Source organism: Diadema antillarum, unplaced genomic scaffold, assembly GCF_040938485.1.
Source record: "Diadema antillarum isolate AM-2024a unplaced genomic scaffold, OU_Dant_1.0 seq00000657_RagTag, whole genome shotgun sequence".
NCBI lineage: Eukaryota > Metazoa > Echinodermata > Echinoidea > Diadematoida > Diadematidae > Diadema > Diadema antillarum.
The window spans coordinates 1,019,138-1,041,728 of NW_027271569.1; the positions used below are offsets into that span (position 1 = coordinate 1,019,138).

The window sequence follows — 22,591 nt, forward strand, 5'->3', positions numbered from 1 at the left end:
GTGGCAATCAAATTCTGCTTCTCCAAGTTTAAAATGTCATTAAGGCTGGGGCAAGGTCTCGTTTGTGTTTCATTTGGATTGATTTTTCACACGCCCACTGCACGGAGAGCGGACTGATTCATAGTTGCCCCCGGGCCGTGTTTCACCAGGGTCTCGCTGGATCCCTCCTCTCAGCTCTACCCCCGTAACACAGGCCTTGCCATTGAATGGCAGAGACCAGAGAGAGAGAGAGAGAGAGGAGAGAAGAGAGGATTCCGGTGTCTGGGGCAAGCCAGAAGAATGTCCGGTATGGTAACTTCAGCCATAACCTCATCCCTGGAGCTCTCACCTACGCACTAGCAGACGGCTTGGAAGCAGCATGGACCGAGACTGACTGTATCCCTCATCCTTAATGCTCTACTTGTCTCTAAACTAAAAATGCAGCAGTCCCTCTACTCTCCTCACCCCATCGCCCCCCCCCCCCCCCCAAATGATCATCATTTTTTCACCGTTCAATTCTCTTTCTCAACTGAACTTTGTAGTGGGAAATTCTGCTCAAATGTATATCCACGAACTGGAAAGGAAAAACACGGAAAGTCATATTTCAGTTCCCTCTATATTGCAGATGGGACTCTTCCGGGATGTATGGGAGGATATGAATATGCAGCATTATCTCGGTGTTATCTCAGAAGAATGAGGAAGGTGTGTGGTTAAAAGTTGGGACAAACTCACGATCCAATTTTCTCTACTTCATGTGTCATGTTTGGTTGATGAATGACGGCCTGAAGATTATCAAGCATCCCTTTCGGTCTCCACCTCTAAATATGGCAGTCGGACCATGGGATTGTGGGATGTGGGGGAGAGCTACGTAGTGCCTCTGTCTATAAGTTCATCAGACACACTTATGCTTTCATAAAAGTCATTTTTATGTCTCCATCTCATAAAGGTATGGACGAATGTCAATAGTTGATGTGGGTTCTTGCTGCAAACCAATGGCTACATATCAGTCATCCAATATTACTTGTAACCCTCAATAGACACTCAAAAGTTCACTGGTATCCAGTCTACACCAAAGAAGAAGGAAATGCGTTGGTATCCCTGTCATAATCCCGACATCTCTTAAATCAAAAGTAGTACCTCTAAGATGACGCTCTTTCCACAAATGTTGCCCCCCCCCCCCTTCTTCCCCTTTACAGTTTTGCTCGAATTTGGCTGTGACATTACAGCACGTCATCCCAACCACACTGCCTTCCCATTAACCCCTCGGATGGGACGACACACGACACTGGTCTAAGCCCGGCCGAGATGGGAGATTAACACCAACGATACCTCTGCACGTGATGATGCGCTCCATCTATCACTACCATCATCATCCGGCCCATCTCTAAACTGAACTTTAAGCGCAGACGATTACGGTGGTTGACCCAGCCTAGAAGTTTGGCCTTTCGTGACATTTCATCAATGACATCAAGGACAGTAGTGATGTAATATCCTCTCCTTCACATACAATGTCTTGTCAATGAGTGTTTTACAAAACAAACTAAAGCCCCCCCCCCCCCATCAAAAAGGGAAAAAATAGAAAACAAAAAACACAGCTCTACTTCAATAACATTGCATCAGTAACAGTTTATGAATGAAATGAATCTCTCATATCCCCTATGTTCTCAAAGGGGACGGGGCATGAAGTGGCTATTTTTTTTCTTTTTTAACTCTACATGCCAAACTTGGGTGTATCAATGCTGACATTTTCGGTGTATGACAAAATTTACCTTTCTTTATAGTGACTGGTTAAGAAGAAAATCAGGCAATTTGCCTTTGGGAAATCTAGTTTTATTGTATATGAGGCTAAGAAAGTGTATCTTTGTGTCTTTGTTCTGTCTGTGTCTATGTCATCATCGCATCCTTCATCTCTTCAGTTCTCATCTCTCCTTCCCCGATCATCCCCCTCTCCGTAAAAAAAAACCCCATACCCCACCACGCCCCAGCACTGCTCATCTTCCTATGAGGTTGATACCAGGCTGACCTGGTTTTTCCTGGAAACGAGACGGCCGCAACTGGTCTCCTACTTAAGGCTCCACCTTTCACAGATTCATATCGTATACATTTTAATAAGGACATGGTATCAGTTAAAGGATGTCGATCGGCAGATATCATGGTTCTTCAATTGAATCAATCTTCGTTTGCTGCCCACCATGACACATTCGAAATTCACAACTAGCACAGACACAGGATTGCCAGAATGGAACCGCCCATCAGCAAATACATGTGTGTGCACGGTGAAGATAAGAAGGTTGGCCGAAAGAAGTCTGCAACAGCTTGATGGTCTTTTCCGCTTTTAAGCACCTGTTTTGTGTGTATTTTTCTGAACCATTACTGGGATTCCTGAATTTATTCAAATTGCCAACCCTCACAATACGGTCCCTTTCATTATATTTTCTGTCCTCCTTATTCGGTAGGATTCTGTGAATAAAATGGCAATGTCATTTTGAAATTTCATGTGAAAATAATGATAGTAATGGCTTGTGCTCAGAGAACAAGTATGTCTTTCGTATTTCATAGAAATCTCAAGTTTCCAAAATTCCAAATATACAAAATGGCATTTGATCACTGTGGAACTGGAATATGACTCAATATTTGAAAAGTGAGAGTATCAGTTCATTCTCCTTTCATTTCTTCTTAATGACTGAAGTACGAATCATACATGTCCATGCAGGACTGAAGAAATCCAAATTACATCAGATGATGGTAAGGCACAGTCAGATACAATGTAGTTTGTTTGACACATGAGCCATCATTCTAATCTGTCACACATTTTCCTCTTAGGAACATGGCCATATCTAACATATAAGGGCTAGCACCTCTAATACTGGATTCTGACTTGTCATGAGCTAAATAGCATTTGCCCAACTGTTTGTCCCATGCTGCCTGAGATACACCTTAAAAAAGGACAATATGACTTTCCGCTCATACTTCTCTTCACATACGAGTGCAATGAACTGCTGCCAGTCATTTTTCTGTCACTTTCAACAATCAAAAAAATAAAAATAAAAATAAAAATCCCCCTTTATCATATCTCCAAAAACATTCCATAGAAATATTTTGCTCTCCACAAGTATTGTGTTGTCAAATGCAGATTAAAATGGAAGCTAGTGTAGTCACATACAGAATTTGGTAAATTTAATTGATGTAATGTAGATCAACAGTAGTGTGCGAGAGTAGTGACTAATATTCTGCTTCATTGATAAGCCCAAGCCGCGGTTTTCATTTGCTGGACACTCTGGCCCTTGGGAGAAAAAAGTGCAATGCAATGTCAGGAATTTTTACCATGCAACTTATATTGCATTTCGCTTGGTCACCGCGCACATGCACAAGGCTTAGACGTCATGTGCCTTTAATATCTCGTCCCAGCGCAAATATAGTTCATCCATATCAGTATGATCTGAAATGCATGCATGCCCACACACACACACACACACACACACACACACACACACACACACACACACACACACACACACACATACACACACACACACAATATATGTACCCACACAGCAGTGTGGGCAAATACACTTTTCATACATGCACATGCACACATACACACAGGGATGGGATAGAAAGGGTGCCACGAGACGACAGGCCTGGGGGTAAGTAGAATCAACATAGGGTCGCCCATATCGCCTGCCGTTCGGGCCGACTCAAAAGACACGGGGCAGGGGGAATTCCTCGCATTCCTTTGAGGCATGGTGACTGGGGTAAATGGTGGGGGTGGGGGGTAAGGATGGGGGGTGTGGGGGTTTGGATAAGCTTGGAGCCTCATATAGACAAGGCATTGGACAATGACAGGGGAAGAAGGACAATCTAGACGGAGACCTCTTTGATTGTCTAGCACAGTTACTTGAGGGAGGAAAATTGACTTGAGAGGGCGACATAAAGAAATCATCACTTCAAGACTTGATTGGTAGAGGCCTCCTGTCACCCCACTTTTTTTCCATCCCCCCCCCCCCCAGTTTGCCTTGACACAAACTTGCAAAAGTTGGCTGTAAACCATTCATAGCAGTTACAATGGTTCTTCAAAGCCATTTCAAAATCAAATGTCAGTCAGAGATGTTCCATCAAGGGGGGGGGGGGGGGGTTATCATGTTGGAGAAAAAGCTACTTTAATAACTTTACCCCCTAATCCAAACCCCAACCACCTTTCCCCCCTCAAAAAACATGATATCAATTTGTAATACTAATCCAAATTAAGAATTATTTGCACTAATTGTTATTTTTGAAGCCATTTTGGAGACGAATTTGTCTCCATCATTTTGCCCACTCCCTAACACAACCAACAACCATCAGATACAAATGGTTTGATGGCATTTTATCTCATACATCTTTATAACAGTTTTAAAATATTACTGTATAGCACTGTACTCACTCATGTTCAAATTTTTCATAAGTACTTGAAATAGCAAACAGGTTAAATGTCTGGATAATCCAAAGTAAGCATTTGTATTTCCACAATTGCCCGATATGCCACGTTTCATTAAGGAAAGGAGATTTTCAATCCAGAATATAATTTTCTTCTTTCTGTCTTTTTTTTTTTTTTGGGGGGGGGGGGGGGGGGGGGTGTCCTGCTTGCCCCATCAGGCATGTGTGATGCATAGTGGTAGCATCGAGCTAAAAGGTGCAGACTTCTCTTTCACATGATGCAGATGCATGATACAAAGTTTCCCGGGAAGGGGGGAGGGACCGCGCACCCTAAAGAACCGAATGTAAGATTTCCATGCCCCATCATGCCATGCTATGTGGTAGAACTGGGCACCGTACATCCTGTCACACCAAGCTCCTGAGGGGGGGCTACACTATATCCGTTTCTTCTCCTCTTCCCCTCAAACCTCCTCAAACAAACAGTGGGAATCTCCTCCTAAGTGATGATGGTTGTATGCGATGGGTACATTCAACGGGTACAAGGTACAAGATGCTGACGAGAACCACACGAATCATGCACAGCACCGCAAAATTGTGATGCGTGCTCACATGCAATGGATGAAACCATGCAAATAAACTTTTTGTACCCCTATGCCTTCCACTTTATATCAAATCCATGTTTAAAACATTGTAAATGTCAATATTTCTAATTTGGACTACATTATGTTTGTTGCTATGGCAAATATGTAAATGAGCAATCTATGCATCTGCAGTATTATAGTAAGGATGTTTAAGATAACTTATTGACAGTCTACTGACAGTATTCACTGGGAAGATTTGAAAATGATCATAATGTTGGCTGGACTCTTCAAAACTTCTTAGATATCTACACAAAATCACAATGATTTCATATCTTTGAGAGGCCTTTAAACTCAGTAATATGCTGATATAGGAATTAGAGGGCTAGTGATTTAGACTGATAAAATTAGATGAAAAATAACACAGGACAGGGTGGGTTACAGCTGATGAAATGTTTGAGGTAGAATCTGAGGTATTAATCAAAAGTTTTTATCATTCCAGAGAACCCAGGAAACCATTAGGAAAGAAGTATATGAATGGAGATAATGACAAAAAAAAAAAGTTGTATGCAATGAAGAGATTAGTTCAAACCTTAACTCCAGATCAAAGAAAACATTGGGAAATGCTGAAGTGTTTGTATGATTACTTAAAGACCAAACTTTGATGATCAGCTAAGTTCATTTCAAAGAGAATAAAAGAATGAGAATCATTTATTTGTAGATGGTTACAATGAGGTAAAATGGATAAAAGATGGCCAGATATACTAGTAAGCTACATTATTATGTGAACTCATATTTGTAAAACTTATTAAGAGTGATGATATCCAAATAATGGAACTGCTGCAAAACCAATATGTCACCATGCTCAGCCGGATCCTTCAGTAACAGCTGAAAATATTTCTCTAACGTGATAAAAGCAGGTGTTAGAAAAATATTCTCGGCAAGATTACTAGACGGATTCCGGTCAAACCATGATGACCATTTCTGTATTGCAGAAAATCCATCTTTGCGGATTGTGATGGAGAAGATACCAGTGTGAACACACCCAAAAGGAGGTTGAGGAGAAGAGGAAAAGTCTGAACAACCCATACAGCCACAAAATTGCAGCCACTAGGTCACGGACTTGAAAAGCCTAATATGGTGGGGAGTAACAATATTGGCCTTCCACCGAGATTCAGCCAGCTTGTCACAGGTAAAATCTGTCTGTAGTTTACCAGTTGAAGAAGTTGAAAATTTTACTTCCAAGCTTCCCTTTCTCTTATTTTCTTTTTTTTAATTTTATTTTGTGATGCACATCATCAAAGGTAATGCATCGAATCACAACTGTTTTCTATATCTTGTTTTATGACCGGAAAATAAACTTGCACGTTTTGAGGAAACCAGAATACGGAGATTGAGAATGGATGCATGCCGCCCCATCGCGACCATGTTTCCATATGATTGTCACATCCAGAAATGTACCAGCGAAAAGAAAAGCTACAAATCGGTAAGAAAATGATGTAACCTGCGGAGGCCAGAAGAGTGGCTAGGGCAGAGAGAGAGAGCAAGAGGCACCCAGGAGGAATTAGTGATGACAGGTTGTGCGGTGTTAAGACCAGCGAGCCGTTTGCGCCCGATGAGGGACGGATATCCTACATACCTTCCTTAGTTTGCTGTAGTCCAGCAGCTCAGGGCGATGTCTGTGGATGAGGGCACAGAATCCAAGACCATCCTTCCAGCTGTAACAGGGCATCAATGGGCATGTGAAGATATAGGCACCAGTGGCAGATGGGGTTAACAAAAGGGGGTAAGGAGACCGGAAGTTGTAATGGTAAGGGGGGGGGGGGGAAGTGGTGGAGGTTGGGATTGGAATGATGGAGAAGGCAGTGGCATATTGATTTTGAAAAAATAAGTTTTAGAACATGTTGGACAAATGTATGTAAGTATGTTTGTAGGTTTTGGTGTGTTTTGTTTTTATTTTTGGTGAATATGAGAATGTGTGTGTATGTGTGCACAAGGACAAAACAGATATTCCAAGATGTTATGATACACCAAGAAGCAGAAGTCATTGGTAAAGGCAAGAGTCAATATGTGTCGTTTCAAGAAGCAGGGGGGGGGGGGGGGAGATATTCAACATCGGGGAAGATCATTTAGCGAGGGCAAAAAGGGAAGCAAGAGACAAAAAAGAAGAAGAAAAGATCAGGACAGTAAGAAAGCAAGAAAAGAGGAAGGACACCACAGTTGATGACAAGGAAGGAAATTACAGGAACATAGGGGAGAAAAGAACAATAAAAGATTATTACAGAGAGGAAGAAATTGCACGTCGGTCTCTCCAGACATACGATAACAATGAAACCACGAAGATCCCAAACATACAATAACAATGAAACCATGAAGATCCTGTGAACACTAACCTCACCTACTAACATCATAATTCTTTCCATGGCGGGTCAACAATGTAAACCAAGTGGCATTTACTAGATTTTCTACACATTAAAGCACAGATGTACATTGATACCTACGATTCTCTAATCCCTATTGAAGATACTCGAAACTGAATCATGGAAGAAACACACGTAGGAAAATTACTTTACAGTATTCGACTCACATTTCATTAAATGCCTGAGCTATGGAATAACCAATATTCAACTGAACACTTACAAAACATGTCATTAATTAAACTCCATTGTCACGCTTTAATGTTAAATCCAATCCCGAGGCCTGGATATGGTAGGCAATACTGACCAACAGTAATTACAAATCTATCACTTTTAGGTAAACATTCACATATATCTGCTTTATAAAGGGGAATACACAATCATGTCAATGTATTGTAATGCATGTCATAGAATTCATGATAACTGCCAATACTAATACATTTTGTAGGAATTTCTACTTCCATTTTATCACGGGACTCTAAACTCAGTTCCTTTTTTAGCATTGCTTTGACTTTACCAACAGATTTATAAAAGTGGATCATTGATATTGTACACAAAAATACCCACATCATACAACATATGCAACATACACGTCATCGTAAAGCAATGATAGGCAATATGTCTGTCACAAATACAACATACCCCTCCCACTAAACAGAATCTACAAGTGTACCAAGGGTATTCACGAATCAAACCCCTGTACAGTAAAACACTGCAAGAAAGATACACATATCTTCTTTCCTTGCTTACACACATAAACACACACACACACCACTCACAAACACACAAGGCCTTTTTAAATTGCTCGCCTAACTTCCTCAATTAAAGGCCACTTTTAATTGCCAATTAAATAAACCTGAAGGGCCCAAATGCACCATCACCCCTTGATATGAGCAAGTACCATTATAATTATACCCCCTCTGCCATTGAGTCCTTGTCAAAAAGCCATCGTTTCTTCCGCACTGCCATAATAATCACTTTGTATTCATGGCAATAAACGGCCTAAATGACCATACAATGCCGCTTGTGTGTGTTTTCCGGTCTCTTTGGCATGTAATTGTGGTTTTTGAAGAGCCACGTCAAGTTGTCTCAGCATTTGTGGCCAATGTCACTGCTCAAAGCAATCTTCAAGATTTTCCAGTCTGATTATGACTGGTATTTAAACCAAACTTTAAATCTTGCCTGTTCAGGTGTCAAGATGACCCCCACCTCTCCCAAGAGACATCATAGGAAGACCAACAAACACACAGCTTCAAATAGCAGGGCACTCACACAATTAAGTTTTGATATGATGACACATGCCTTCTACATTCCTCTACTAAATGTATATGATTGTGACATTACATACATGTTAATGGCAAGCACATTTTTTTTTTCTTATTCTTTCTCATCTTTGGAGGTTACATGGAATATCTATAAGGCCAAAAAACTGCACAGTACAGATTCGATAACATCAAAGTTTATCTCTATCCTACCATGATATTCTACCATCCCTTTCCCCTTGCTGCAACTGCGCCCCCTTCCATTCAATGCATGCCAATCATGGCGCATCAGGAATTGATCACTTTCAGATCGCGGGTCAAATTGAGGTCATAATTGTCACTGACCAGTGGTGGACAGGCTTGGCCTATTTCTGGGGTCACTATGACTCATTAAACCTCGAAGGCCCGCTTCCCCCCTGGTCATTTTCAGTCCATCCCATCGCTGAAGGTCTCACAAAGGAGAATCAAGAGCTTGGAGTTCAGGTAGCAGTCCATGTCATTAATACATTGGCATATCACAGCCTACAAATTACTCTTTTTTGTTAAAGATGGGGAAATTATAGCCAATGATCACTTGACTTTATTGATTTAATGGTCTTCACGAATTCAAGCTTAAAATACATACATGTATAGTGCTCAAAACAATTCTCTTTCTATGAGCTTTTGTACACTGTTGTTCTTGGAAAAGTCTCTAGAGTTTTTGTAAAAGTTGGCAGTTATCTGTTAATTATTTCTTACAAGTTCTTACATTTTGCAAACTATTGACAAATACATGCCTCCAGTTTTAGTACAGTATACTGTAACTTGCATACAAATGTGCATGTCTTTTCTTCTTTTCAAGGATTATCATATGGACTATAGAAAAGCATGCACAACACTGATAAATATGCATGACTTTTTTTTTTGTTCTCATATTTCAGAACAATTTGTAGCACATAAATGGGCATGCCATGAGAGTGTAAAAAGAGTATAATTGAAAATGGTGCATTTCCTCAAAAAAACAAACAAACATTGAATAATGTGCCATTCTTTGTTAGTATTATACTAGTACTGTCATTACTGGACTGTTGACTTGGTGTGAAAACATACAGGAACAGTACACCAAAGAACGTTCACTTCCCTAATGACATACAAAGTGGCAACCTCAAAAAACATGAACAATGTTATCACAGATCTCGGTTACCAGATGGCAGTCTAAAACACACTCTAAATGGGAAATAATGCTATCACATATAAACTCCATGTTTCAATGAGTTATTTCTTGAAAACCAACTGTGCAATTCTCACTCTAGTCATCGCCTATGATCATAGATAGATTTTTACAGACATCAAAAACAAAAAGCACATTGTCTAAAGACCAACCACTTGGGCTAGTAAGAAGTGACCTTCCATCTAACTACATAAGAGTGAGGAATCAACATGCTAAAAATGATGATCTCTGCACCTCTGTCTATTTTTTTCATGGTGCTTGTTTTGTATGGATACCAAATTATGTTTTCTAATAGATGTGACGGTGTTAGTTGAGTGAAGGCCCGAGAATAATTTCTACAGTAAATCTAGATTAGGTCACTGCTTTCACATTCATATAGATGCATTCCTGTCGGAAAAAAATGTCCCCCAAGAGTTTGAGAAATGAGGCAGGACCGTTTACCTGGTTGCATGCAAAATCTCGTTTAGGAGTCCACATGGAAATGACGGGAAAATCATAGCATGTAAACTGCAACGATTAATGTATTGAATCTCCCTTCAACTTCGCTGAATGAATCTATTCCCTAATCCACTGCACTTCTGGTATTTACTCCCCTTGAATATGATACGCAATATATTGTAAGTGTCCTTTAAATCAAGCGAATACTATCCATAGACCAAATTACTTCATATGATAAACTAAAACTCAGTCGGCACCGAATTGACAGGTTAGTTTTGACTAATAATGCATTTGCAATATATTGCATGAGATATAAATGGCTACAGATGGGAAAAATAAAAACAGATCAATAAACTGTGTTTCAAACTCTGGAAATATTTGAATAGTTTTGATTTAAACAGTACCATGCACAGAATGTCTATTACAGCAGAAAATAATATTGCATCAACTGAATATGATGTACAGTTTTTCTTGATACAATATTTGAGGAAGAAGATTGGGCAAACAAAAAAGAAGAACCAAATAAAAAAAAAAAAGCAGAAGTAATTTCTGACAATTTCATAATTTGTTTGTTTGTTTTTTTCTTCTTTGTTATATTTTGCTCATTTCAGTCACCTCATGTGAAAATCCCTGATGTTGACGTTCTTGTAAGGGCTGGTCTTACGCTGGCACCATAGCAACAAACCATCTTTTGCGGTAAACTCTGTACGAGAAACAACACAAACTTGAAAAATCCAACGTGGAGGGGCAGATACATGCACAGGCAGAAAAAAAAAATGGATGCATGCTCCATAACACGGGGTATCCCTCCACTGGGGTGTGGGGACCACGAAGAAAGGGGAAAATTGGGGGGGGGGGGGGGGATGGGGAGGAAGAAAAGAACACCTTCCATTCTCCTTTCTGTCGACTTGAAAGCTTACCTGTGCACTAGTGCTTGGGTGCTGAAGCCACTTCCATAGAAGATGGAGGGTCTTTATGCCTGGGATGCGTTTGCAGTGCTTGCTTTTACCAACCGGCCACAAGTTGATTTTGCTTGTAGCATGCCTTATTTGACAGGGTATGTCCAGAACCATTTCAGGCCTTAGCATTCAATAGCAAGAGGAAACATATTTGTTTCACTTGGGGTTTTTTGGTTTTTTTTTTTAAAGTCTTGTTTTTGTTTTTCCTCACAAGCTATAAGGTTTGTGGAGGATGTTCTGCATTACCTTCTGCTAAAGTCGTCTATGTGGACATTCTTGTACGGTTCTGTCTTGCGCTGGCACCAAAGCAGCAGGCCGCTTTTTGCACTGTTATCTACAGGGAATGGTTGACAAAACAAAAGACGAGCCATGCCATGCGTTAGTACAGCACTACACTAACGACATGCCTACATGCAAGTGGAGTCGTGTATGCGTAAAGAGATCTTTGACGAGTGGAAATGGCTGCAAAGACTAAGGAAGGATCGATGACAGGATGATGGGTGAAAAACAGATGAATGACACACAGACAGAAGTGTGCTAAGAGAGAAAAAAAAAATGTGGTAAATGAGAACAAGAAAATGAGCACACAAGAAACAAGCAAGCTAAGACTAAGGACCAGATGAGATTGTCTTCAACACACACTCCCTACACTTCAACGTCATCTGAAAAAAAAAATGAAAAAAAAATGGGGGTCTCTACTTGCTTGACCCATGATTTCACAGCAACGGTTTCACCTGGTACGCACACCACTACTGTCTACGCTTTAGTCCTTTACCTATTGTGGAAGTTTGCGATGTGGACGTTTCTGTAGGGAGCTGTCTTGCGCTGGCACCACAGCAAAAGGCCGTCCTTGGCAGTGTGATCTAGATGTGGCCACAGAGAGTGGACACGAGTTGTGCATAGAGAAAGCCAAAGGGGCTACTGGGCAGCCTGGCTGACCACTGGCGCCACTGTGACAAGACCAGACCAGACTAGCCCAGCCTAGAGGTCAAGGTGTTAGTGCACGTCAATTCAGCACTACCAAGCCAAAATCTAGTCCAGTCCATGAGGTTAGTTTAGTTTCTGCTGTTGTTTTGTTCGTTTGTTTGTTTGTTTTTAGGATGTCTTCTTGCATTTCATGCTGTTTGGGCCAATCACATTCAACTGAGTAATATGAAAACTAGATACATGGCATGTGCACTGCATTAAAACTGATTTGTAGCATTCCCTACACATAGTGCTTCAGTACTTCAGTGCTTCAGACAGCCAAAAACTGAATGAATGGATGATGCATTCAGAATCCATGTGAATGACACCAAGCAGGCACACACGTATTAAATAGCCTTCCTACAAGCTCAGGTGGAAAAGGAACAAAATACCAGTACAAAAACACGGATTATCCCTAAAATTGATCTGTGTGTTATTAGTGACAATATAGAATTTAGTCTTAATCAGGATTGTCCCATGCCCTTCCCAAGTTTGTTTACCACACTGGCATAGCTTGAATCATCGCTGATTCATAATCGAATCAGTACTGTTTTAGTCATCAGCCTCAAAATCAATTACGCTGAAACCTTTTGCATCTTAACTTGAACGGTCGAATTTGAAATCCAAGGTGGAGAAAAAAAGGTAAAAATCATGGCCTATTTAAGGCAAATTTGTGGGGGCATCAAAGTTCCATGTACATGATTGTGAAACAAGTCTTGCTAATATTGGTGAAATCGTGGGGGGGGGGGGGGGGGAGGAGGGTGGCCAGATTATATCCATGTGACATTCAATGCTCAATAACATGAGTCAAATTTCCTTCCACAATACCATAACTTTGACCACTTAGAAAGTGGGAGATACCGCATCTTATATCACAGTGAGATAAAACAGACAATCTCTCAAAAATGAAAGTGGATGGGAAAATATAACAACTGAGTAGTGATGCACAAATGGGAATACAGGATATGAAATGCCACTTTGACTGCTTAGGTTGCAGATGTTGTTTTTTTTTCCTTGAAAGAAAATTGAAAACATGCACCAAAAGCTTATTAATAGAATAAACAAAAATCATATCCAATTAGCCATGAAAAGAAAAAAAAAAAAAGAAAAACATGCCAGATAAACAGGTACTCCAGACAAAAAGGAACCAACAGTGTGAAATGCATTCGTCTTTGCTTCAAAACAACATGATAGTTTTAGCAAAGAGAAAAAGCTTTTCGGCCCACTCGCAGAAGCATGCCTTGTCGGAGAGCACAGAAAAGTCAAGGTGAACATACGAAAGCCTTTGAGGCGTGTAAGCATTTAAAGAACTGTGCCAGGTGAAACACAAAATCATACGTGGACTCATACGGTTGCGTCATGAGATATCAAATCATTGCAAACAGGCAGAGTGGAACCTCTTTCTATGCTGACAGGTGGCACTGGAATCTACTCTTCAAAAAGTGATGTAATCAATTGCATCACATGACAAAAAAACAAAACAAACCAAAAACTGTTCACATTCCAGACCAACCACACATTTTTCGGAATTGAGCCCCCAAAATGGGGCATGTTTCACGAAGTGTTTTTTTTAATGGATGATTGCAACATTCAGTGAGTGTAGCTACAGTGTCAACAGCCAAATGATAAAAGCGAACATGGTTGTAACAAAATTCAGGTTGCAACGAAGTAAAAATTCACGCCGCAACATTATCCGCTCTATGTTTTTTAATGTTTATTTGTTCGGTTATAATGAAATTTCAATATAACGAAAGAAAACTGCTGGTCCCAAGGACTTTGTAATAATGGGAGTCCACTGTGGCTGCTGTGAATACCTATTTTTTGTCACAGGGAAGTCTGTTTCTGAATACATGTAGCTGCAGCTTTGTATCGTCCAGGCAGTCAATAAGTTGGAAAACTTAGTTCCAGCCTGGTTGACTGGGCTTACTTGGAAATCAAAGAGAGAGAACAGCTTTACCACTCATCCCAACTCGTTGTTCAGCTCTGACCGACAAGTGGACAATCACCACTACTGGACAGAGGGGCGATGTTAATGCCTCCATCATCGGTCAGTGGTAGAGAAGGGACACTGAGGAGCTGTAAGACTGTTCTCTCTCTCTGGTTTAGGCCATCTCTCGTTTCTTCTTCCACGAATTCAGCCCAACAGGGTGCTTGACCGATGTGGTGATTGGTTGGATGTGGGGAAAGTTTTTGCTTTTTCCATTGTGTACTTCATTCTCTTTTTTTTTTTTCTCTCCCTTTGAGCACAGTAAAATGGTTTACAAAGTAAATACTTCCATAATTTGGGTTCTCTGGCATAGGGTCACTTCATTTTTCTTTACATCATGTTCACTCAAGGCCTGAAATCGTACATGCGGCTGAGGATGTCTCAACTTCTGCGTTCTTACTTTGTATTTTCATAATGCAGAAATGTCAGCGAGTACCACCTGTCAGCACTCTCCAGCTTGGTACAATATTAGGCAAAACGTGCACATTTTGATCTCTTTTCATTCATTCAGGCAGGCAATTCCAGTAAAATATCTGCTTCTATACAGACAAAATCAATTTCCTTCACTTTTACTGATTAAGGAAATTCCTTCATAAAAAAAGAAGGAAGAAAAGATTAATTATTAGACAGTAACAGGTATGTCAGGGGCAGGTGGAGGAAAGAATTCATGACAGAATTCATCTGGTCCTCTACAGAGAGAAAGAGAAAGCAGAAGACATCTTTGCAGCCATCTTATCAAAAAATATCTGTTTTCTCACCATCCTTAAAAACCATACAGAAGTACAGCCAATGATTGAATCATTAAATCAAAACAAGATACTTTAACAAAGCATATTTCATTAAACCCTTTTACAGCCATACATTCACCGGAAAATGCATGTCCATCCTAGATCTGATATGAAAATTCCTTTGTAGCAAACTGACATGTTCTCATTCTTCTGCATGAGTTCACTATCATAACAGAGAACATCACTCATAATTGCAACACCCTGGACACTGTTTCATTATATTTTTCAGCATCTATTGAGACATTGAAAGAAGTAGCCACAGAGTAACTGACCTGAACCACTTGAACTTTGGTTATCTCTCTCTTTATCTCCTGGGGTTTTTTTTTCTTCTTTGATCGGTTTCATTATAAAATTTTTCTGCATCTTATTCATTGGGAATTTATGCCTCGTCGAAAATCTGATTCTACTTGAAACCGTCAAGCCTTCCTGCTCATAAGTAGTTCGGCAATGCAGCAATTTTGTAATTTATTTAACTTAGATGATGAACAATTCTTTCTTTAATTTAAAATGCATATTTAGCAATAAGTCTTCATTTTGTTCCTCAAGGTTGACTGTTTTTCACAAATTAAGTTATGGGGAATATGCTGTCAAATCAACTCGAGCAATATGAAATAAATTTTGCTTGAAAGTATGTGGCTGGCTTTCACAGTGCATAGCGAACCTATTCTACCCCATTCAAATATCACATCGTAGAGCTTAAAAGTGCAATGCCACTATCTATTCGAGTTGACTTTAGTGAACTTCAGAGTCAAATTGAAGGAAACGCAAACAAAATGGTAGAAAGGTCAGTACAATCAAACATATGATAAGATAGCCAAGGGATCTTCAGGTCCCACATGCTACATGTACCAGCAACAACAATATCAGCTGAAATTGCTTAAGTATGAACAAAAAACAGGATTCTTCAAAGATATTTTTGGGTGCAAATCATGGAAGAGTATTTATGACACGCATGACCTCCAAGAATTTGCAAGGGCGGTGATGACCAATGTTCTCGTTTCATGTGATCAAGGGTATGAAGAGTTCCATAATTTTCTTGATTTATGTCATTCTTGAACGAAACACAGCCATCTTGTTTGTTAGAATTCTCTACTATTCATCGAAGGCAACTAAAACGTGATGTGGCAATGCACTTCTAAGCTCCAAGCCTTAAAAAGAAAAAAAAAAAGGAAAGAGGGGTGTGACTTCAGGGCGTAGTCAGGTATAGGGCAAGGGGCAAGGCTATCTCCCACCTTCTATTGTGATGTCCTGGATGGCGAATCGCAGGATGATGGTCCAGATCATACCAAGGATCATTTTCATGTTCTTATCCACGATTTCTGAATTTGGAAAACAGAAACAGAAACACACATGCACATACACATACACATAATACATAAAAAAATAACATTTCAAGTTGCATTTAATACAAGTGAGATCATAAATTCTGGAACACAATGCACTATAATTGAGGGGGAGGAGGAAGAATCCTTGCATTGGCGAGACCATGTTGTCAGTGATTATTTCTTAAAGTCTTTTGAAATTCCAATAAAAACAAGAATATTTGATCCAAAAAAAAAGATATTTTGTCAGGCATTAGAAACTCATGTATACTGGTGTTACCTGTCTGCTGAGTAACATTTTCAACAGTTTACTTCTCACTGCCCTTGTTCCGTATCAATCCTGTGTAAACTGCATAGCAATGCTTGATGCTGATAAGTGTGACAACATCTTGCATTATCTGTGGTGCCTACGTCAAAAGATACCGTTTAAGGTTTTATTTGCGGTCTTCAAAAATCCACTTCCACTGATGTACAGTATATCTCACTTTGCCCTCTTGGATTGTAACCTTTGTGCTGTACTCATATTGCATACCTTGTTTTGGATATGCACATCACGTGTTTGTATTCTTTTTAACCCGTTACGGACGAGTCCGGAGTATACTCGGGCAGGCGTCTAGATGGGAAATGCGTGTTTGTAGCAAAATCAGCCCATCCTCAAAAGGACTAATATTTTGTGGATGTGAAATGACTAGGTTTTGAAATGAATCGGATTAGAATGACTCTCTAGTATACACACATAGGCCTTTCCACTCCTCATGGGAGTGTTTTTCAGCGGTCATAGGCGTACAGAATGCATACCTGATAGGTTTGGGGGCCTGAAGGTGTGTAATCAATCTACTGCAATTCCACCAATTTAATATCATCTATAAGACATATAAGGAGCTTATTCTTCATTCAAGGGGACTATATCCTTGCCAACTTTCATTGCAATGGGGCAAGATTACTACCTACTGGTACTGACAAACTAAACCACAGCTAGGGCATATATTTCTAGTTTTGTAGTCACAATGTAGCTCTTTGAACTTTTGTCTTTTTTGACAAGAATTTCACAAAAGATACTAATATAATTATAGATGAAATATTATTTAGGCCATTTTAGAAGACCACCAGTTTAATATCTTTCCTTTTCTGTTTTCAAAATAGTTTGTCCAAACAGAATTTGTGTGTGCCAAGAAAGATGGGGACCTTGTGGGGATTACCTTCAGCACCAATTGACACCAGCTGCACCCCCTTGGAAGCGATGAAATCCAGACCCTTGTTGACGTTGGCAATCATGTGGAAGCGCATCTTACCACGCTCAGGCTGGGGCAGTCTTTCATTTGAAATCACCTCAAGCAGGGTCATCAGCTTCAGGCCATTGCAGAGGTCCTCGTCGATTTCGTCGATCTGGGTGTTGGCCTTTCGCAGGTGGGAGTTGCACCATGCTGTGAATGTCTGGGGGTTGCGAAATGAGGGAGGAGAGGGGCAGGGCGGGGCAGGGCGGGGCAAGGTGGAGAGAAGATAAAAGAGACATGATGGGGAGATTCTCCATTAGACGACACGACAGAGTTTGGGAAAGATACTGCATACAGCAACAGAAGGCTGAACTATTGTAATCTCCTCAGCATGCCATGATATGCAGATTGCTGGACAGAATGAGAGATGAACAAACCAGAGATTGAGGGAAACCATCTAAGATGCCAAGCGAAAAATCATATTTTAAAGGAATATGGTTGTGGGAAGAAGAGATTACAAGATTACACGAAGGCACTATCTATATCACACTCTTCCAAATTTGTAAATCAAACAACACGCTTACACGATGTTTAGTTTTTTTTTTTTCTTATAACTTTAAATCTTTGAAGAGCTCTTGTTTTATCAACTGTACTAAATCTAAATTCCTTGCATATGTGATTGCCTGTTGAGTGTGTGTTCAAGAAACAAAGGAAATATAAATTATAAATGAAACAAACTGCATATAAAGTACCACTTTCACCTTACTCACATGTTCTTCCAAATGCTTAATATTTCAAATGTCAAATATCTAACTTATAATAAATGTAAACAAAGACAAAATAGCCAAATTTACCATTGGGCAGGTTATGCCATCACAAGAAAGCACACTTTCAAATCATGATTTTAAATTGTTATCTATTTGTTTCAAAGAAAAAGCATTCCACACATCAAAACTAATAAAATAAGCCCTGCTGCAGGTTTTGCCTTTTCTCCCCTTTGAAATATACCTCACACAAATGGGTTTTACGATGTACCTTTCATGGAAAAGGTACCGCAAAAATCAAAACAAACAATAAAAATTCCTCACGTTCAGTTTTCCATACTTCTCAAAAAGTTCCCACACTTTATTTGTATATGAGGTCCTGTCCTATGGTGTGGCCTTGACATTCCAGACTTGCAAAAAGAAAAGTACAATTAATGACATGCTTGCTATTTACAAAAAGTAATGAGTCATCGATCTACTAGATGCTGAAAAAATACACAAATTAATAGTTTTTCTTAATTTTTTAAGTGACTAATATTTTTTTGGAAATACCAGTCTGAGTTTTTTTTCTTTTTATTTCTTGGAATTTATGACAATACATCCTCAAATTATCTTACAGTGCTCAGTTTTATGTGGAGCAAAAACACTACAAGTCATGCACAAAGCATTTGCCAAACATTTTGGTCAAGGGCAAATACCAGCTTTGCCAGTGCTAACAAAACAGAAATCTACAAACATTGTATGTGGTTTCTACAAGGTGAGCACATTCCCCAAGGAAGAGGCACCTTGGCACAGGAAGTACAATAAAAATTCCCTGTATCTATTACATCCAAAGTTTACTCCCACACCATTGTTAATTTGGCTGTAATAAATCTACAGTATAGTTATAACATCAAACTCTAACTTTGATGCGGAACAGAACTTTCATGCCACAACTTTTCTGCAGATATTGTACAACATTCCCAGGTACTACAATGAGACAGGATATTACAGGATATTGGTACATGTACCTGTTTACAAAAAAATTGAGACTATATCCTAAAAGAACTTCAGATTAAACTCCTTGGAGTGGCACTAGAACAGATTTTCCCATGCAACATCATGGTCACAAGACAGCACTGACCATTTCCAAAGGCATGACCAAACTGGCAAAAGATTGCAAAGTATAAGATTGCAAAGTCTTTGCGATCTTTTGTCGTGCATCAACACTGGCAGCCAAACTTCTCGATCTTTGAATCGAGAAGTTTGGGTTATTAGTGCGTGTCTGCAAGAAAGAAGAAAGAGCTCACCGTCTGATGACTAGTGAAAGTGACCTAAAGTGGCCTAAAGTGGTCACAAGAATTGTGCATGCTGATTCAACAACACATTGATGGCCGTGATTGATTGGTTTTAATTCAGATTTTTGTCATTGTCTTGAAATTCTTTCACTGTCTTTTTGCTGTCAAAACGAAACATATTTGTAGTTTCTGCTACTGACTACATCAAAGTCCTCCAAATTTTTACAGCCGGAACACTTGGTAGTCCTATCCTACATACCTACACCTACATACAAGATTAAATCCTCTTTCCTCTTTTTCGAGAAGCAGGAAACATTGGCTTATCTCTAACACGGATGACCCCTATTTACATCCTGCCCCCACAGCAGGTGACTTCATCTCACTGCCACAATGCAGTTTTGTTGTGAATAGAGCTGAACCCAACCTTTAATGCACAAAGAACACAAACCACAGAGTTTTAAAGAAGATGATCCATGCTCCATCCATACATGCACAAAAGCAACTCATTGCCTCCCCTCTTTTTTTTTTCTCCTTCTTTCATTCTCAAGGGATTTCCTGCTGCCTTTGCTTCTGTCAAGAAATGACATTTGGAGGTGGTAAAGGTCTATGAACTTCCCCTCATCTTTGTTCAATTTTTTTCTTTCCAGCTTATAGGGGAAATCCAGTCCAAATATAAGTTAGTCTGATAAGAAAGAGTAAAATACTACGAGTTCAACGGTATAAATTTGATTGAAATCGGATGAAAAATAAGGAAGTTAAGACATTTTGAAGTTTGCTAATTTCTGCAAAACAATTCTTGTACAGTGGATATGAATATGCAAATGAGTGAGCTAACCATGTCATACCCTCACAATTTTCCACTGATTGTGTACAAAAAACGATGAAAATTCAGTGTTTCGGTCGCTGAAGTCTGAAACATGATGTCATGCCTGGTTGAATAACTTTAGAATTGTGATCAGTTAGATATTTGATGATTTGAACCTCGGGCATAATTTCGTTAAGATGAAAAACTGGAAATTTCAAAATTTTATGTACAAACTACAATTGTATATGTATGGTAAGTTGTGAGGGGATGACATGCTCACTTTGCCATTTGCATATTCATTTTGACTGTTCAAGAACTGTTTCCCCCACGATTATCAAACTTATATTTGGACTGGATTACCCCTTTAAAGGGACTGTTTATTGCTTTCTTGTTTTACATATGGGCCAAGTTGAACCAGCAAGTTGGACAAGTTGAAGATATTATTGCCAAACAGCAATCACCATAGAGAATCAATAGGATATTTACCAGTGACAAGATCTCAGCAAGATTTTAGTGCTCATTGCCACAAATAAACAGGGACGACAAGGTCACCCATAATCTAGAACCCAAAAAGTGTCTCTTTCAAAAGCATAGTATTAGTAACACTCTCATAAGAGTACTAATATGCTTCTTGTGATAAAAAGAACATTTATCAGTTACTCCACTGCAACGCAGCAAATGCATTAATACAAAATGTCTGTAGGAGTTGAAAAGATATCAAGCACACATATATATCTCCTATTGACATCTTCCCATTGGAGCTGTACAACTATGTATCCCTAATACATCTCTACACTAAAACATGGCGTGTTATATCAAGAGGTTCTCCAACAAAGAACCTTCTGACAGTGTGCATTGAACTGGAGGAGGTAAACTGTAATGCTCTTTGCCCCCTCTATACACTTCATATTATTTGTTGAATGCAATTATTTCTTTTTAGCAGGATGGAATTCTCCCTATAGCATGTAAATGTAAACATTTCGTCACAAGCAGATGGGACCATACACTGGAAGTACGCTCCGCGCAAAGGAATGTGGTGATCTTACGCATCCACATGCAACACCCACCTACACGATGTAGGTCAACTGGGTCACACTTTCAATATTCACTTAGTATGCACTTCTGGTAATGCAGAATGTATACTGTGCAGTAGGCATAGGCAGAGCATATAATGCAGTAATTTTTCCCCTCTTATCACTAAACATTGTCACTCCACTAATAGAAATGCATTTAATTTTTCAGAGCTTTTAACTTCATATTTCTTTGCCATCACATGACAATTATCAGAAAATCTAAAAAACTGTGGTAATTAAGAGTTATGGAGATGGTGTTCCATGTTTAACATATAATGATGTATCTAGTCATATTACTGTACAGCTCGTGTGGGGCACCGGCACAGCGCTGTTGACACATTGTCACAGAAATTAAAAAGCGTTGCAGTCGTTTCAGTTTTTACAGTTTATATGCAATACAGAGAATTCAACGGCTAGAGCTTCTCATGAGCCACTACATCATATCAAGATGAGACAATGAACATTAATTGTCAACCAAGCAAGAGAAACAAGGTCTATTGTGTGCCTTCATTGACAATGCACATTTGTAAAGTTTGCAAACTGTTATAAAGTAATACAACAGTTTCGATACAAGTACGGTACAATGTACAATGTAGTAAGGGTGGTGTAATTGGTTCAATAAAACCCTACAATGAAAGTAAAGCGAAACTATCCTTCCATGTTAAAGCTACACACTGGTTTGAAACTTGACCATAAAAGACTGTAAATCTTCCTATTTCTTACATACTCTCTACACTGTATACAGTATCACATAAAGGAACATCACTGAAATCAACTCAGTATGTACCATTCTACATTAACTAAAATTGACGATTTTTTTTCTATCTTAACCCTTTAATGGTATATTTAAGCACTTGCAGATCTACACCAAAGTCTTGACATCCATAAATGAACAGAGGGAACTTGTCCACTTGATCATTTAAAAAAATGTTCAATCAGGTTATCAAGATTTCAAACCTATCCAAACAATATTTGCTCCATATTATTATCATGATCTTTGTGGCTGCAACAGAAATTGATCAGTTAAGACAGGTATACAAGAAACCTGGCAAACCACCAAGGACTGTATTTTGTGCTTGGCATCATGGTGTGGAGGCAAACACCTAAATGTGTACAATAAGCTGCTGCAGCATTAT

The 22,591-nt window shown here is 39.4% G+C and overlaps 1 protein-coding gene across 4 annotated transcripts in view; it reads right to left on the bottom strand.

Moving 5' to 3' along the window:
- Positions 1-22,591, bottom strand: part of LOC139736595 (alpha-actinin-like) — an 81,469-nt gene that overhangs the window by 25,833 nt on the left and 33,045 nt on the right. For 2 of the 4 annotated variants that reach the window (XR_011711267.1, XM_071647340.1), the window contains exons 3-6: positions 17,522-17,756; positions 16,233-16,319; positions 10,916-11,003; positions 6,613-6,691 (exon numbers count right to left, since the gene is read on the bottom strand). Coding sequence is in view for 3 of the 4 variants with exons in the window: in XM_071647340.1 (XP_071503441.1) it covers positions 6,613-6,691; positions 10,916-11,003; positions 16,233-16,319; positions 17,522-17,756 (489 nt within the window). In the remaining variant the exon portion in view is untranslated. Of the gene's footprint in view, positions 1-6,612; positions 6,692-10,915; positions 11,004-11,505; positions 11,594-12,034; positions 12,123-16,232; positions 16,320-17,521; positions 17,757-22,591 lie in introns of all 4 variants that reach the window. The other 2 variants (XM_071647342.1, XM_071647341.1) reach the window with 2 other exon arrangements.